The 16,407-nt window shown below is 58.0% G+C and overlaps 1 protein-coding gene across 1 annotated transcript; it reads left to right on the plus strand.

Annotated features, from left to right (window-relative positions):
• The first annotated feature begins 1,636 nt into the window (after nucleotides 1-1,636).
• CLDN3 (claudin 3) lies at nucleotides 1,637-2,856 on the plus strand. The gene has a single exon (XM_002721962.5). The coding sequence runs from the start codon at nucleotides 1,872-1,874 to the stop codon at nucleotides 2,529-2,531; it is 660 nt and encodes a 219-aa protein (XP_002722008.1). The 5' UTR covers nucleotides 1,637-1,871; the 3' UTR covers nucleotides 2,532-2,856.
• Nucleotides 2,857-16,407: the final 13,551 nt, after the last annotated feature.

A 16,407-nucleotide genomic window follows, 5' to 3' on the forward strand; every position in this document is an offset into this window, starting at 1 on the left:
GACCTCTCTCTCTGTCTCTCTCTCTCTCTCTCTGCCTCTGCCTTTCAAAATAATAATTTAAAAAGCGGGCCGGCGCCGTGGCTCAATAGGCTAATCCTCCACCTTGTGGCGCCGGCACACCGGGTTCTAGTCCCGGTTGGGGCGCCGGATTCTGTCCCGGTCGCCCCTCTTCCAGGCCAGCTCTCTGCTATGGCCAGGGAGTGCAGTGGAGGATGGCCCAGGTGCTTGGGCCCTGCACCCCATGGGAGACCAGGAAAAGCACCTGGCTCCTGGCTCCTGCCAGGATCAGCGCGGTGCGCCGGCTGCAGCGGCGGCCATTGGAGGGTGAACCAACGGCAAAAGGAAGACCTTTCTCTCTGTCTCTCTCTCTCACTGTCCACTCTGCCTGTCAAAAAAAAAAAAAAAAAAAAAAAAGCGGCTGAGTTTGTCTCAGCTCCTCTGCTTCCTGCTCAGGAGCACCCTGGCAGGTGCTTGGGTCCCTGCCACCCATGTGAGAGACTCAGATCGGAGACCAAGCTCCAAGGTTGCTCGCTCGCTCGCTTTCAAATAAAATGAAAATAACATGTTTGAATAAGTGATTTAAAAATAAAATAGGAAATGTACAGAGCATGTCCGGCCGTGTTAAACAACGAGGGAGGTGATACGGTGGGAAAAGGGACCAGGCTGTTGCAGGGAACAGAGCTGGGATTTTAAACAGGGTGAGCAAGGGAGGCGCTTCGCTGGGAGCAGAGGCTGGAGCCGCTGGGGCCAGGAGCTCCAAGCCTCCCGGGAAGGGAGGACAGGATGAGGGGTGGGGAGCAGACCAGGCGGAACCTCCCAGGGAGTGCCCTGGTGTGGGAGCCAGGACTTCGTGGAAAACATTTCCAACTTTCCATTTTTGCTAGATCAAACCTGTTCCACCACCCCCTGCATTGGGGTGGACCCCGGCCCTGACCAGAGACCCAGAGAGAGAGAGAGAGAGAGAGAGAGGACAGGGCTCTGGGAGAGGTGGGGGGACCCTGGAGGGGGGGAGCAGCAGGGGCTTCTGGGAGCGTGGAGCACTTCAGCTAAGGCATCCAGGCTCACTGCCAGCGCCGGGAACTGCAGGGGGGCTGGGGAGGAATGCAGGCGCCCTCTTGGACCCCGGGAGATCTGGATACCCCTACAGCTGGTCCTTGGCTTCCGAGCCCAGCTCCCCCGGGGCTGGAAAACCCCGATGCCTGGATGAGGCCGGGCGGGTACAAGATGCGCCCGGAGCAGGTGCAGCTCCGCGGGCGGCCACCCAGCCCGCTCCGCCCAACAGCTGCGGCCACGCCCTCTCTGGGTGCTCCCAGGCTCGACCTTCTAGGGTACTGGGCCGCGCTCCACGCCCCCAGCCCTCCCGCGCCCGAGGCGCCGAAATGCTTTGAGGACGGTGGGGTTGGAGGCGGCAGTTTGCGATTTGCACCAACAGTCGCTGAAGTTCCGGGGGACGCGGAGTCGAAGTGGGAAGGGCAGGCCCCTCCCGCCCGCAGCACCCGGGACCCGGGCGCACGACGGCCAGGTCCGTCCTCCTAAGGGCGAACGGTGGAGGTGGGAGGGGGCCACGTCACGGTCCCCAGGCCCGGCCCCGCCCCGCCCCGCCCGCCCCCGCCGGAGCGCTGGCTCGCGGAGCTAAGTCGCCCGGCCCCGGCCCGCCGAACCAGAAGCAGGTGCAAACGCAGCGGCGGCGCGAGAGAGCGGAGCCGCGCCGTTAGCCTCCGCCGCCGTCCCCGCGTCCGTCCGTCCGTGCGTCCGGCCTCCGGCCCGCGCGCCGCCGCCGCCGCCGCCGCCGCCGCCGCTCCCCGCCAGGCCCAGAGGCCCCTCGCCTCCCTGCACCCGGCGCCGGCGGAACCGGCCTCCGAGCAGCAACCATGTCTATGGGCCTGGAGATCACCGGCACGTCGCTGGCCGTGCTGGGCTGGCTGGGCTCCATCGTGTGCTGCGCGCTGCCCATGTGGCGCGTGTCCGCCTTCATCGGCAGCAGCATCATCACGGCTCAGATCATCTGGGAGGGGCTGTGGATGAACTGTGTGGTGCAGAGCACGGGGCAGATGCAGTGCAAGGTGTACGACTCGCTGCTGGCGCTGCCGCAGGACCTGCAGGCGGCCCGCGCCCTCATCGTCGTGGCCATCCTGCTGGCCGCCTTCGGGCTCTTCGTGGCGCTCGTGGGTGCCCAGTGCACCAACTGCGTGCAGGACGAAACAGCCAAGGCCAAGATCACCATCGTGGCGGGCGTGCTCTTCCTGCTGGCCGCGCTGCTCACCCTCGTGCCAGTGTCCTGGTCGGCCAACACCATCATCCAGGACTTCTACAACCCGCTGGTGCCCGAGGCGCAGAAGCGCGAGATGGGCGCCGGCCTGTACGTGGGCTGGGCCGCCTCGGCGCTGCAGCTGCTGGGGGGCGCGCTGCTCTGCTGCTCCTGCCCGCCGCGCGACAAGTACGCGACCACCAAGATCGCCTACTCGGCGCCGCGCTCCGCCGGGCCCGGCACGACCGCGGGCACCGCCTACGACCGCAAGGACTACGTCTGAGCGCTAGGCGAGGCAAGACCCCCGCCCCGCCGCCGCCGCCGCCAGCTGGAGCGCCCGCGGGACCCACGGACGGCCTCGCGCCCGAGACCAGGCTGGCCCCGCGCCCCCTTCGCCAGCCCTTCGCCGCTCTGCGGGCCGGGGCGCACCGGACTGCGGGATCCAGGGACCAACCCGCAGGAACAATGCGCCGCTTCGCTCGCGCAGAGGGGCTCAGGCGGCCGCCGCCCCTCGCCCGCCTAGTCGGGCCCCTCCCCGGCCCCAAATGCCGGGTTGGGCAGGGCCCGGCAGCCAGGATATTTTTCAATAAAAGCCTTTTCGTTTTGCAGTGGCTGGCGCCTCCTTGTCCTGAGCGCCCCCCCTCAGGGGTCCCCTTTGGCTGGATTCCTCCGCTGTCCTGCTGGATAGAGTTTAGCAGGGACCGACCGAGGGTCAGTAGGGAGAAAAATGGAGCCTGCTCCCTGGGAAGTCAGGCAGTGAACAAAACAGAGAGACTGGCCTGGGTGCTTCCAGCTGGCTGGTGGGGGAGGGGGGCAAGGCCACAGGGACTCTCTTCCCTAGGGAAGAGAGAGGGACCCCATCTTCATGGGTCCCCCCCAACAGAGGTAAGGTGGGCGCGAGGCCTCAGAATCTGCTGCTCAAAGGGGCTTGGCCCAGGCCCAGAGGAGGCTACTTGCTTAGCGATGCTGGGATTCCCCGCGGCTGGAGGGATCGCGGGTGGGAGGGTGGTCCCGAGGCCCAGGGCCCCGCAGAGGGAAGGGACGCGTGTGGGTTCTCCAAGGCTCTCCCTGGAAGGCCTGTAGGGAAACCTTCTGAGACATCAGGGCTGAGAGGGTGGTGGCTAGGAGGCAGGGGCAGCTGGTGGGGCTGGGCAGAGTCTGAGAGCCAGGGGAGATGCAGAGTGGGGGCGATGGGTGACTCTGGAGTACCCCCAACTTTTCTTCTGAGTTCATTCATTGGATAGTAGGGCCCTTGACCATAATAGGAGCCCAGGTTTCTGGGGGAAGGTGATGGGTTCCATTTTGTTTTCCTTTAAAATAAAAAAGATTCATTTGAAAAGCAGAGTTACAGAGAGGCAGAGAGAGAGAGAGGGCTTCCATCTGCTGGCTCACTCCCCAAATGGCCGCAACGGCCAGAGCTGAGCTGATCTGAAGCCAGGAGCCAGGAGCTTCTTCCGGGTGTCCCACCTGGGTGCAGGGACCCAAGCACTTGGGCCATCTTCTGCTGTTTTCCCAGGCACATTAGCAGGGAGCTGGATTGGAAGTGGAGCAGGCAGGACTGGAACCGGTTCCCATATGGGATGCCAGTATGGCAGGTGGCTGCTCTACACCCTATACCACAACGCTTGCCCCTTGCTTTTCTTTCTTTCTTTCTTTCTTTCTTTCTTTCTTTCTTTCTTTTTTTTTTTTAAGTTTTATTTGAAAGGCAGAGTTACAGAGAGGCAGAGAGAGAGAGAGGGCTTCCATCTGCTGGTTCACTCCTCAATTGGCCGCAGTGGCCGGAGCTGCTCGCATCTGAAGCCAGGAGCCAGGAGCTTCTTCCAGGTCTCCCACGTGGGTGCAAGGGCCCAAGCACTTGGGCCATCTTCCTCTGCTTTCCCAGGCCACACCAGAGAGCTGCTGGATTGGAAGTGGAGCAGCCGGGACTCGAACCAGCACCCACATGGGATGCTGGCACTGCAGGCAGAGACTTTACCGGCTACACCACAGCGCTGGCCCCCCCAAAAAATTTAAGATGCAGAGAGACAAATACAAAAAGAGCTTCCATCCACTGGCTCACTCCCCAAATGCCTACAATGACCAGGACTGAGCTGAGACCAAAGCCAGGAGCCTGGAACTCCACCCAGGTCTCCCACCTGCGTAGCAGGGACCCAACAACATGAGCCGACATGGGCTGGGGGCCCCTTAACTGTTAGGCCAAATGCCCGTCCCTGGGTTCCACTGCGAGTGTGTGAAGTCTGGGGAGCCTGTGGGGCTTCCAGGTGGAGGCATCCAGGAAGCAGCGAGGCCTGTGTTTGAGACCTGGCACCTCTGAACACACACTTGGCAACCGAAACCAGGGGACTGGGTGAGGTCGGTCTCGAAACCGAAAGAAGTGCTTCAAGGTGGCCTCGATGCCCAGGCTATGGTAGGGTAGTGAACGCGAGGCACGAACTCAGACAGAGCCCGTAGACCCCGTGGTGCTCAGAAGGGAGCCCCCGGGCCAAGCCAGCGAGCCAAGGTCACCCCGGGGGACTGGGGGCTGGCCGGCCTGGCAATGACTCCTGAGCGATTGTATCGCACGCTCTCCCGGCTGCAGCCAAGCTGGAGCCAAGGGCCCCTGTGGCACACTGAGTTCTTAGTAGAAGCCAGAGTTCCCAAAGAACTCCCCGCTTAAGGAACACCCGCAGGGAAGAGGAAGTGGGGTCCATGAAGAGTCAGTGGACCAGTTTTAGGCCACTCTGGGTAAGAGCCCAGGAAGGGGGGGATGTTCCAACAGCTTTTTTTTTTTTTTTTTTTTTTTTAAGATTTATTTATTTGTTTGAAAGTCAGAGTTACAGAGAGAGAGAGAGAGAGAGAGAGAGAGAGAGAGAGAGAGGTCTTCCATCCACTGGTTAGCCGTAACAGCCGGAGCTGCGCCGATCCAAAGCCAGGAGCCAGGAGCTTCTTCCAGGTCTCCCACACAGGCACAGGGGCCCAAGGACTTGGGTCATCTTCTACTGCTTTCCCGGGCCACAGCAGAAACCTGGATCGGAAGTGGAGCAGCTGGGACTCGAACTGACACCCATATGGGATGCCGACACTACAGGCAGTGGCTTTATCCGCTATATCACAGTGCAGGCCCCCAACAGCTTTCTTAAGGGGACCAGCCTTCAGGGCAGGAAGCAGGGAGAGGGAAGGGGAACAGCTGGGGTGGGGGAGGGGTGGCCATCCTTGAGGGTCCTGGGAAGAGCTGGAAGAAGCCTCAGGGTGGGGAGGGCTCTGGGTCAAGGGGCCTCGATGAAGAGGAGGGACCTAGATCAAGAGTGGGCTTGGGGCCGGCGCCGCGGCTCACTAGGCTAATCCTCCGCCTTGCGGCGCTGGCACATCGGGTTCTAGTCCCGGTCGGGGTGCCGGGTTCTAGTCCCGGTTGCCCCTCTTCCAGGCCAGCTCTCTGCTGTGGCCTGGGAGTGCAGTGGAGGATGGCCCAAGTGCTTGGGCCCTGCACCCCATGGGAAACCAGGATAAGTACCTGGCTCCTGCCATCGGATCAGCGCAGTGTGCCGGCCGCGGCGGCCATTGGAGGGTGAACCAACAGCAAAGGAAGACTTTTCTCTGTCACTCTCTCTCACTGTCCACTCTGCCTGTCCAAAAAAAAAAAAAAAAAAGAGTGGGCTTGGGGAGCAGTGCCGACTGGGAGTGAACCTGGAGGAGAAAGAGTCTCTGGGCTTGTCCTGTGGTGGGATTCGGGTGGGATCTTCTACTATCTCAGGCCACAGCAGAGAGCTGGATTGGAAGAGGAGCAGCTGGGACTCGAACTGGCGCCCATGTGGGATGCTGGCGCTTCAGGCCAGGGCGTTAGCCCGCTGTGCCACAGCACTGGCCCCTATATTTCTTTTTTAAGTCTGGGTTTATTGAGGCAAGTGTTGTGGTGCAGCAGGTTAAAGCCATGAGCTTATTTTCTAAAAAAATAGTGGAAAATAAAATGAAAAGTTTATCTTGGTACAAAAAAAAAAAGAAGTTGAGGGCGCCGGCACCATGGCGCAGTAGGTTAATGCTCCACCTTTGGCCCCGGCATCCCATATGGGGCAAGGGTTCAAGTCTCTGCTGCTCCCCTTCTGGTCTAGCTCTCTGCTATGGCCTGGGAAAGCAGTGGAAGATGGCCCAGATGTTGGGCCCCTGCACCCACGTGGGAGACCCAGAGGAAGCTCCTGGCTCCCGGCTTTGGACCCGTGCAGCTGTGGCTGTTGAGGCCATTTGGGGAGTGAGCCAGAGGACAGAACCTTTCTGTCTCTCCCTCTTTCCCTCTGTAACTCTACCTCTCAAATAAATTGAAAAATTCTTTTTTTTAAGAAAAGGTAAATTCCATGCCATGCCTGTTTATATCAAAATATGCATTTCGCCTCCAGTTGCTGACCTGTCCCACACTTCCCCACCCCCCGAAAGGTCACCTCTCAAGGTCAAGGACAATGTCCCTAGCCCTCCGTCTGTAGCACCCAGGCTGGCACCGGGAGGCTGGTTGGAAATGTCTGTGGAATGAAAGCCTGCCTGCCTGCCCAGGGAGCAGCTGGCACGGGCCTGGGTGTAGGGGAGGAGCTCCTAGCATTCTGCTTTGGGGGATTCAGCCAGGCGGGACCCCCAGGGAACTTGGGGAGGAGGCTGGATCCTGAGAAAATTACTTGGCTTTCTTTCAACCACCCCCCTACCCCCGCACCCCTGGAGCCCCCCACCCCCACCCCCACCCCCGCCAGGCCCTGAGGCTCCCGCTCACCCCGCCTCCCGCTGGGGCCAGCCCAGTTGGCCACACCTGTTCTCTCTTCCTCCTGTGCAGACCCAGAGCCAAAGGCTTTATCAAACAAATGCTGGCTCTCTCAAGGTCTGCGGCTGGCCTGGAAGAACAGACAGTCCTGCTTCCCCCTCCCCTGCCAACGGCCTCTGCCAAGACCAGGGAGAGCGGCAGGTGCGCCGGGCCTCCAGCCCCTGCTAGGGTTGACCCTATAAGAACTGTGCCAGGTGGGCCGCACCCAGCAACGCCGCCCAGGCTGAGAACCTGCCGGGACCGGGTGTCCACCCCTGCTCCCTCCTGTCAATGCCAGCCCCTCACCTGTCAGCTTTCCCATTGGTTCTGGATCCGTGACCTGCCCCATCACCACGGTCTGGTCTTTCTGTCACAGCCTTGGGAAGGCCTCCGGGCCCCAGGCTCCCTCCCAAACCCCGCAATCCCCCTTTCCAAGCCAAGCCATCCATCGCAGAGCAATCCTGAACCTGAGTCACTGCCCTATGCGGAACCCACCCCCAACCCCAGGAGGCCCCCTCCCCCCAGGGAGTGCTTAGTGCTTAGGTGAGGCAAAGGTCACGACCATGACCCAGTTTGGAGAAGATACAATTTGTGTCTTAAGTGCCATCAAGGAGCTGTAAATAGATTCCAGAAGAGTTCAAAGCCCACAAGATCTAGAAAGGCTGGGGAAGATCAGGTCTGGAACAAGTTGGCCACAGACGGCAGGAGGGGAAAGCCTTCCAGGCTGGGTCATCGCCTGGGCGAGAGCCAAAAGTAGGAGCAATGGTGACATGCAGGGGTGTGGCCACAGGGCTGGGCAGGGAATTCAGCCTCCAGGAACTGGAAGAGAGCAGGTTGAAAACAGCCCCTCCCAGCCCCTTCCCCAGACCAGACCTTGAAACCCAGCCCCGCCCCCATTCCTCCTCCTCTTCCCTCCACCTTCTCCCAGTTCCTGTTGGGACGGTGAAAGAACTGGAAGACTGCGGGAGAGTGGTTTTCTAAGGCTGAAGTGGGGCGGGGGTGAGACGCCCACATCCCACATCAGAGTGCCTGCGTTCCAGTCCCAGCTCCACTTCTGACTCCAGCTTCCTGCCGCTGCACACCCTGAGAAGCCAGAGGTGATGGCTCAAGTAGCTGGATCCCTGCCACCCGCATGGGGACCCCAGATGGAGCTCTGGGCTGCTGGCTCTGGCCTGAGACCAGTTCCAGGTTACAATCATTTGGGACTGAACCAATGGATGGAAGACCTCTCTCTCTCTCGCTCTTTCTCTTTTAATTCTCATTACCTAAATTGAGATTGACTTTTAAAAAAATTATTTATTTATTTGAGAGGTACAAAAAGAGAGAGAGAGATCTTCCAGCCGCTGGTTCACTCCCCAAAATGGCCACAATGGTTGGAGATGAAGCCAGGAGCCTGGAGCTTCTTCCAGGGCTCCCACGTGGGTGCAGGGGCCCAAGCACTTGGGTCATCTTCCACTGCTTTCCCAGGTGCACTCACGAGGAGCTGGATCGGAAGTGGAACAGCCGGGCCTCGAACCAGTGCCCATTGAGACGCTGGCACCTCAGGCAGCGGTTTTACCCTCTATGCCATAGTGCCAGCCCCCACGCTGTTTTGATTACTGTTGCTTTGCAGGAAGTTTTAAAATCAGGGAGTAGAATTCTTACAGTTTTGTTCTTCTTTTCCAGAATTATTTTCCCTATTGGGGTTCTTTGTGATTCCATATGAATTTTAAGATGAAAATTTCTATTTCTTGGAGTTTTGATGGGCATGGAATCTGTGGCACTAGCATGAAGACAGATATATAGACGAATGTGACAGACTAGGCTGCCCAGAAATAAACATTCAACAATGCGCTCAAATGATTTTCTAAAAGGATATTAAGATCATTTGATGTTATAAGCACAATCTTTCTGAGAAACAGCGCTAAGAAACTGGATATCCACATGCAAAACAGTTTCCTAGGTACCAGTTCAGCTCCTAGATGTGATCTCGGGGCCAGCGTTCCGGCTCAGTGGGTTAAGCCACTGCCTGAGATGCCGGCATCCCACATCCAAGTGTCAGCTCAAGTCCCAGCTGCTCTACTTCTGACCCAGCTCCCTGCTAATGCACCTGAGAAAGCGGAAGATGGGGCCGGCATGGTGGCATAGCGGGTAAAGTTGCCACCTGCAGTGCCGGCATCCCATATGGGCACCGGTTCGAGTCCCAGCTGCTCCACTTCCCATCCAGCTCTCTACTATGGCCTGGGAAAGCAGTAGAAAATAGCCCAAGTCCTTGGGCCCCTGCACCTGCGTGGGAGACCTGGAAGAAGCTCCTGGCTTCGGATCAACTCAGCTCTGGCCGTTGCAGCCATTTGGGGAGTGAGCCAGCAGATGGAAGACCTCTCTCTCTCTCTCTCTTTCTGTCTCTCTCTCTGCCTCCGCCTCTCTCTAACTCTGCTTTTTGAATAAATAAATAATAGTTAAAAATTAAATAAATTAAAAACCATGGATCAAACACCTAAACATAAGATCTAAAACTATAAAACCTTTGGAAGAAAATGCAGGGCCAAAGTTTCACAACGTTGGGTTCAGCAATGATTTCTCGGGTGTGACACCAAAAGCACAGGCAATAAAAGAAGCCATAGGCAGACTGGACTTGGTGAAAATTAAAGTTCTGGAGCCAGCACTGTGGCGTACTGAGTAAAGCCGCCACCTGCAGCGCCAGCACCCCGTGTGGGTGCCGGTTCGAGTCCCGGCTGCTCCACTTCTGATCCAGCTCCCTGCTAATGCACCTGGAAAAGCATCGGAGAATGGCCCAAGCGCTTGGGCCCCTGCACCCATGCAGGAAACTTGGACTGAATTTCCAACCTTTGCCCCAACAGCTTCTGCCTGGCCCACACCCAGAGGTTGTGGGTATCTGGGGAGTGAACCAATGGGTGGGAGATCTGTCTCTCTCTCTCTCTCTCTCTCTCTCTCTGTGTGTGTGTGTGTGTGTGTGTCTTTCTCTCAATAATTTCTTAAAGTAATTGGACTCTGTTTGTTTTTAATTGAACTAATTAGCACCACCGCGAGTCAGGTTTCTGCTTCTGGATATACACAGAGAATCCAAAGCCGGTATTTGCACAGAGGCAGGGATGGAAAGCACCAAGGCACAGAAGTGGCTGCCCGGACAGACCCGGTGCGGCCTCTGCACGGAAGGGAGACCCACACCTGCTCCGGCGTGGGTGAACCCTGAGGCCCGGACGCCAAGGGAGACAGAGCAGCCGCAAGAGGCACACGCAGCGCCCAGGGCAGCGGCGGCAGTCGGAGTCCCAGCACTTGGAAGTGGCCTGGCACAGCGGGGGGACGGGGAGGTGCTGCGTGGGTGTCAGATGCGCAAGATGGGGACACCCTGGGCAGCCGCTCCCCAGCCCCCCCCCCCAGGGGGGGTACAGCGGTCACGGTTAGGATGGTGAGGCGGCTGTGTGCACTTTTTAACCCCAATAAAAACATTCACATGGGGCTGGGGTTTAGCCTAGCAGTTGAGACACAGGCACCCCACCCCCACCCCGCACACCCCTCCGTCAGAGCGGCTGAGTTCAAGTCCCGGCTCCAGCTCCTGACTCCAGCTTCCTGCTTGTGCGGAGGTGGGGGTGGTTCCAGTGACTGGGCTCCTGCCACCCACGTGGGCCGCCTGGGTTGAGTGCCTGCAGCCATTGTGGACATTCGGGAAGTGGCCCAGTGGATGGCAAGATGCCCTCTCTCTCTTTCTCTGCCTGCCAATATATATGTACATATATATATTTTTATATGTATTATTTATGAGAGTTTAAAGATTACAAGGGAAAATATTTGCATCATAGGTCACAGAAAAATGGTTAATGTTAACAAAGCATTTTGTTGGGATTTCCAGGGGTAGATGCCGAGGCCCAGCTGCCTGGGCCACCGGCACCCTACATGACGGTACTGAGCCGAGTCCCGGCCTCTCCATTTCTGACCTAGCTTCCTGCTCATGCATCCGGGGAGGCAGCAGGACGCTCTTGGGTCTCTGTCACCCGGATGGAGCTCTAGGCTCCTGGCTTCAACCTGGCCCAGCCCTGGCTATTGCGGGCATCTGAGAAGTGAACCAGGGCTGGTGCCGAGGCTCACTAGGCTAATCCTCTGCCTGCGGCGCCGGCACACCGGGTTCTAGTCCCGGTCAGGGCACCGGATTCTGTCCTGGTTGCCCCTCTTCCAGGCCAGCTCTCTGCTGTGGCCCGGGAGTGCAGCGGAGGATGGCCCAAGTGCTTGGGCCCTGCACCCCATGGGAGACCAGGAGAAGTACCTGGCTCCTGCCTTCGGATCAGCGCGGTGCGCCGGCCGCAGTGCGCCGGCTGCGGAGGCCATTGGAGGGTGAACCAACGGCAAAGGAAGACCTTTCTCTCTGTCTCTCTCTCTCTCACTATCCACTCTGCCTGTCAAAAAATAAATAAAAAAATAAAAAAAAGAAGTGAACCGGTAGACGGAAAATCTCTCACTCTGCCTTTCACTCTCACTCTCTCTGTCTTCAAGTAAATGAAAATAAATAAGCTTTTTTTAAAAAAATAAAAGTCCTTACAAATCAATAAGAGCAAATATAATAATTCAATAGCAAAATAGGCAAAGAAGGAGGAATCAGCTTTATTTATTTATTTATTTTTAAAGATTTTATTTATTATTTGAGAGGTAGAGTTACAATCAGTGAGAGGGAGAGACAGAGAGAAAGATCTTCCTTCCGCTGGTTCACTCCCCAAATGGCCACAACAGCTGGAGCTGGGCCAGGCTGAAGCCAGGAGCCAGGAGTTTCATCTGGGCCTCCCATGAGGGTACAGGGGCCCAAGGACTGGGGCCATCTTCCGCTGCTTTCCCAGGCTCATCAGCAGGGAGCTGGATGGGAAATGGAGCAGCCGGGGCTCGACCCAGCACTCATATGGGATGCCAGCACTGCAGGGCGGCGGCTTTACCTGCTATGCCACAGCACTGGCCCAGATTGGCAAACTATAAGGACCTATTCTTGCATCTCCCATGGCATGGCAGGAGGCGGACACGGCTGGATTCTGAGGACAGATGCCCAGAGGGGCGTGTTTAGAGACAAATGACAGAGCTAGGAGGTTCAGTGAAGGATGCTACGCCACCGTCAGTGGGGAGGCGGTACTCCGCGGAAGCCACAGGCGCTGGGCTGAGAGACACAGCCACAGAGAAAAGGTAGCCATGGCGTCCATCGACACGACCTCCGCTGGAGGGCAGAGGACAGAGTGGATGGCGGCAGCTAGCATTTTCATGGTGTCCACCGTGAGCAAAAAGAACAGCCTACAACTGCAGAGTGCAAAGGTTGAGTGATTCATGGTATTATCCTCATCATCCCCATTTTACAGGTAGGAAAATGGAGGCAGAGGCATGGTATCTGTGTGACGTTCATGAGGATAGTCAACAGAGGAGCTGCACTTTGAACTCTGCGGCACTGGCATCCCATATGGGCACTGGCTTGAGTCCTGGCTGCTCCACTTCCAATCCAGCTCCCTGCTGATGGCCTCGGAAAGCAGTGGAGGGTGGCCCAAGTGTTCAGGCCCCTGCACCCATGTGGGAGACCCGGATGAAGCTCCTGGTTCTTATCTTTGGCGTGGCCCAGCCCTGGCCGTTGTGGCCATTTGGGGAGTGAACCAGTGGATGGAAGACCTTTCTCTCTGTCTCTCCCTCCCTCCCTCTGTAACTCTGCCTCGCATACAAATAAATAAAATATTTAAAAAGGATATATTGATGAGGGTGACATGGCCATTTCAATCAAAATGCATATGGGCATACTCGGAGAGCCAGCATGCCCTGGTGTGGATAAACTCACACTGCGCACGCGCCTACTGGCTGTCCACTGGCTACAGCAATGGACACGCGGAACAGACCGCACTGTCAGGTCCAGGGGTAACTGCTGACCAGCGGAAGCCAGTCGTGGCCATTTAGAGCGGGCCCGGAAGGGAAGATCTGGGGAGATTAGGCTGCCACATTCCTGAGAAACACCTTGGACTTGCCCTGGATGTCGTCCTGACAGGTGGCAGGGACACCTGGAATTCCATCACCAACCTGAACCCCAAAGGAATGAGCCCAGGGGCCAGCGCTGGAGCAAGGCAAGTTAAGCCACCGCGTGTGAGGCCGGCAACCCAGTCCTGGCTGCTCCACTTCCGATCCAGCTCCCTGCTAATGCCCCTGGGAAAGCAGTAGAAGATGACCCAAGTGCTTGGGCCCCTGCATCCACGCGAGAGACCCAGAAGAGGCCCTGGCTCCTGGCTCCTGGCTCTGGTCTGGCCCAGTTCTGGCTGTTGCGGCCATTTGGGGAGTGAAGTGGTGGATGGAAGACCTCTCTCTCTCTCTCTCTCTCTCACTTGCCTTTCAAACAAAATAAATAAATCTTAAAAAAGAAATGAAGAAGAGTGGTCTCATCCAATTCCACTCCCTCCCTACCCCAGACCACTCAGCAGTCCATCTGTCCCTGCTCCCCAGCACTCCCAGCAAGGCCATGGTGGCGGGGGGGCTGCCGGGGGGGGGGAGGGCTGGGGGGAGTGGAAGGGGGTCTTGACTTCTCTCTCCAGAGCTCATTCACTTTCTCAGCAGCTTTGGACATCACAACTTTTTTTTTTTTTTTTTTTTTTGGACAGGCAGAGTGGACAGTGAGACAGAGAGAAAGGTCTTCCTTTGCCATTGGTTCACCCTCCAATGGCCGCCGCGGCCGGTGTGCTGCGGCCGGTGCACGGCGTTGATATGATGGCAGGAGCCAGGTACTTATCCTGGTCTCCCATGGGGTGCAGGGCCCAAGCACTTGGGCCATCCTCCACTGCACTCCCTGGCCACAGCAGAGAGCTGGCCTGGAAGAGGGGCAACCGGGACAGAATCCAGCGCCCCGACCGGGACTAGAACCCGGTGTGCCGGCGCCGCAAGGCGGAGGATTAGCCTAGTGAGCCGCAGCGCCGGCCTTGGACATCACAACTTGTTCCCTGTCCCCCACTTCCTGCCCCTCCGCAAGCCCTTTGGGACCAGCGCCCCCTCCACCTGCTCCAGCCTGGGCCCTCTCCTCCATCAGCCCGCCCCGGCCCCTTCCCACAGCTGCAATACTCACGGCACCTGCTTGGTCTCCTGAAGGAAGAGGAGGGGTTCACAGTGTGGCCCCAGGAGCCCAGCCAGCTGGGGATTGGATCCCGGCCCTGTCATGTCCAAGGTGTGTGATCTACAACAATTAGCCTCTGGGGCTGGATTCTCTCACGTCAGACAGAGGGATCCTTGGTCACGGTGTACCTCTCAAAGTCATCATGAGGACCGAACGGATTAACAGACCCAGCGTGGAGCCACGTGGCACAGAGCACCAGGAGTGGGGCAGCCACAGCTCCTGCTGCAGCCCAAATCAGAGATAGTTGGGATCAGGCCCCGCCTCTGCCTCCTGTCCAGCACCCTGGGAGGCAGCAGGGGATGGCTCAAGTCCTTGGGCCCCTACCACCCACGTGGGAGACCCGGATGGAGTTCCAGGCTCTTGGCTTTGGCCTGGCCCAGCCCTGGGTGCTGTGCCGTCTCCCTCTGCGGCCCCACACTCCCACATCACCGTCTCTCCCGGGAGAAAGAGTAAATCCCTCAACAGGCACCTGCTCATTCACATCTACCTTTCTCCATGGCTTTCTCTGTCCCAGCATCCTCTGCTTTCCTCCTTGTCCCTCTAGCAAAATGAGGTTTCCTGCACCCCAGGGCCTTTGCACATGCTCTCGCCTGTTCCTGATGTCCCCCTTCCTATCTTTCAGTTTCCCTTTACCTGAGGCCCCTTACTGGCCCTACTTATTATCTCCCACCCCCTCTTATTGCCCACACGGCACCCTGCTCGCTGAGTGTATCACAATTTGCACTCACATATGTATCTGTTTATGGCTTGTCTCCTTTTCCACTGGAGAGTAGGGTTTTGAGGGGGTTAGAGTTTCCTGTGCTCCTGGATAAACAGGCTCAGGTGGCTGCTGTATCCCTACCTCCAAAATTCACCCTTGGCATTAGCAGGTGCACAGTGGATGTTTGTCTAAGGGATGACCGGATCGTTGACTGACAAAGGAAGTCAGTTGGGGACCCGCAGGTGCACGGAGCCCTGTGGCGTTCCTGAGCGGCAGTCTGCAAACTTAGATGGGCCCTGGCATTCTCTTCTGTCACAGGGCTCAGCGTCTCTCCCTCACACCACTGAGGCAGCCAGAGACAAGTTTAGCTGCAACCCTGCTGAGCAGGCCCCAGAGCCTGCGCTGGTTCCCGCTAGACAACATCCAGCCCAGGCAGCAGCGACAGGGCAGCCATCATCCTGTCTCTGTGACACCGCGGTCCTGCGGCTGGCACTGGGCTCTGCGCTTGGGGCGACCGACAGTTTTTGCAAGCTGCCTCCAGCCTAGTAGCCCCCTGTGTGCTATTCTTCCCCCCGGGGGGGCCCTGTCCAAAGTCACCGCACGTGACAGAGCCCCTTCCCATGCTTGGCCAAGACACTGCCTCTTCAAAGACCTTTCTCTTCCCCTCGGGGCTGGGGCTTTGGAAACACAGGAACCAGCGTTTCCACTCCGCCTTCTGCAGAGAGAGGCAAAGAGCACTGGACCTAGAGCCCAGAGAAAGAGAGACCTAGATGGAATTCCCAGCTCCTGGTTTCTGTTTTGGGAATTTGGACTGATGGAAGCTAGCTCGCTCGCTCGCGCTCTCTCTCTGCCTTTCAAATAAAATTAATTAATATTAATTAAAGTTCATAAAGAAGGAAGATGTCCCCCCTTCTAGAACATTCCTCCTGCACCGTGACCTGTCGATCATTCACTTCTGCTGAGTCCGCTTCCCCAGCCCCACCCCGGGATTTCTGGCGCTTGTTTGCTTGTGTGTGCCGACGCCTTGGTCAGGTGTGAGGGTTGATCGGAGCTCACTCAGGCCTCCCTGGCGTCATCCTGCACCTAGCAGGTGCACGGTAAACAAAAGCTCCCAAGTGTGGGGCCCAGGCACTGCTGCTGGGGGTTTATCAAGAGCAGCCGAGGCAGGTGGCTACGTTTCAAAACACACCGCCTCTCTCCACCACCCCTGGCGAGTCCAAAAGGCAGTGGCCCAGCCCTGCCCCGTTTAAGAACCGGCCTCAGCCCTTGCATGTCTAGAGGTAGAAAAACAGTTGCCAGCCCTTGCTGTTAGCAGAGCCTGCTCCCAGCCAGGGATCTGTGGGCGTGACCGGGAGGGGAGGAGAGCAGGTGCCAGGTGGGGTGTGCAGGTGGCAGAGAGGCCCCCGGAGATGGTCCTGGCACCAGAGCTGCAGGGAAGGGAACAGGCACAGTCCCTGCCCCCTGCTGACACCCTCTCCCGCGGGGGGGGGGGTTGGGGGGTGGGGAGGGCCTCCCTAACCTGCCCCGAGGAACATAAACACTCCACACAATCCATGATTGTGCACTTCATTAATTTGTTCTTTTGTTCGCGGCTA

This window comes from Oryctolagus cuniculus, chromosome 19 (genome assembly GCF_964237555.1).
Source record: "Oryctolagus cuniculus chromosome 19, mOryCun1.1, whole genome shotgun sequence".
NCBI classification, from domain to species: domain Eukaryota; kingdom Metazoa; phylum Chordata; class Mammalia; order Lagomorpha; family Leporidae; genus Oryctolagus; species Oryctolagus cuniculus.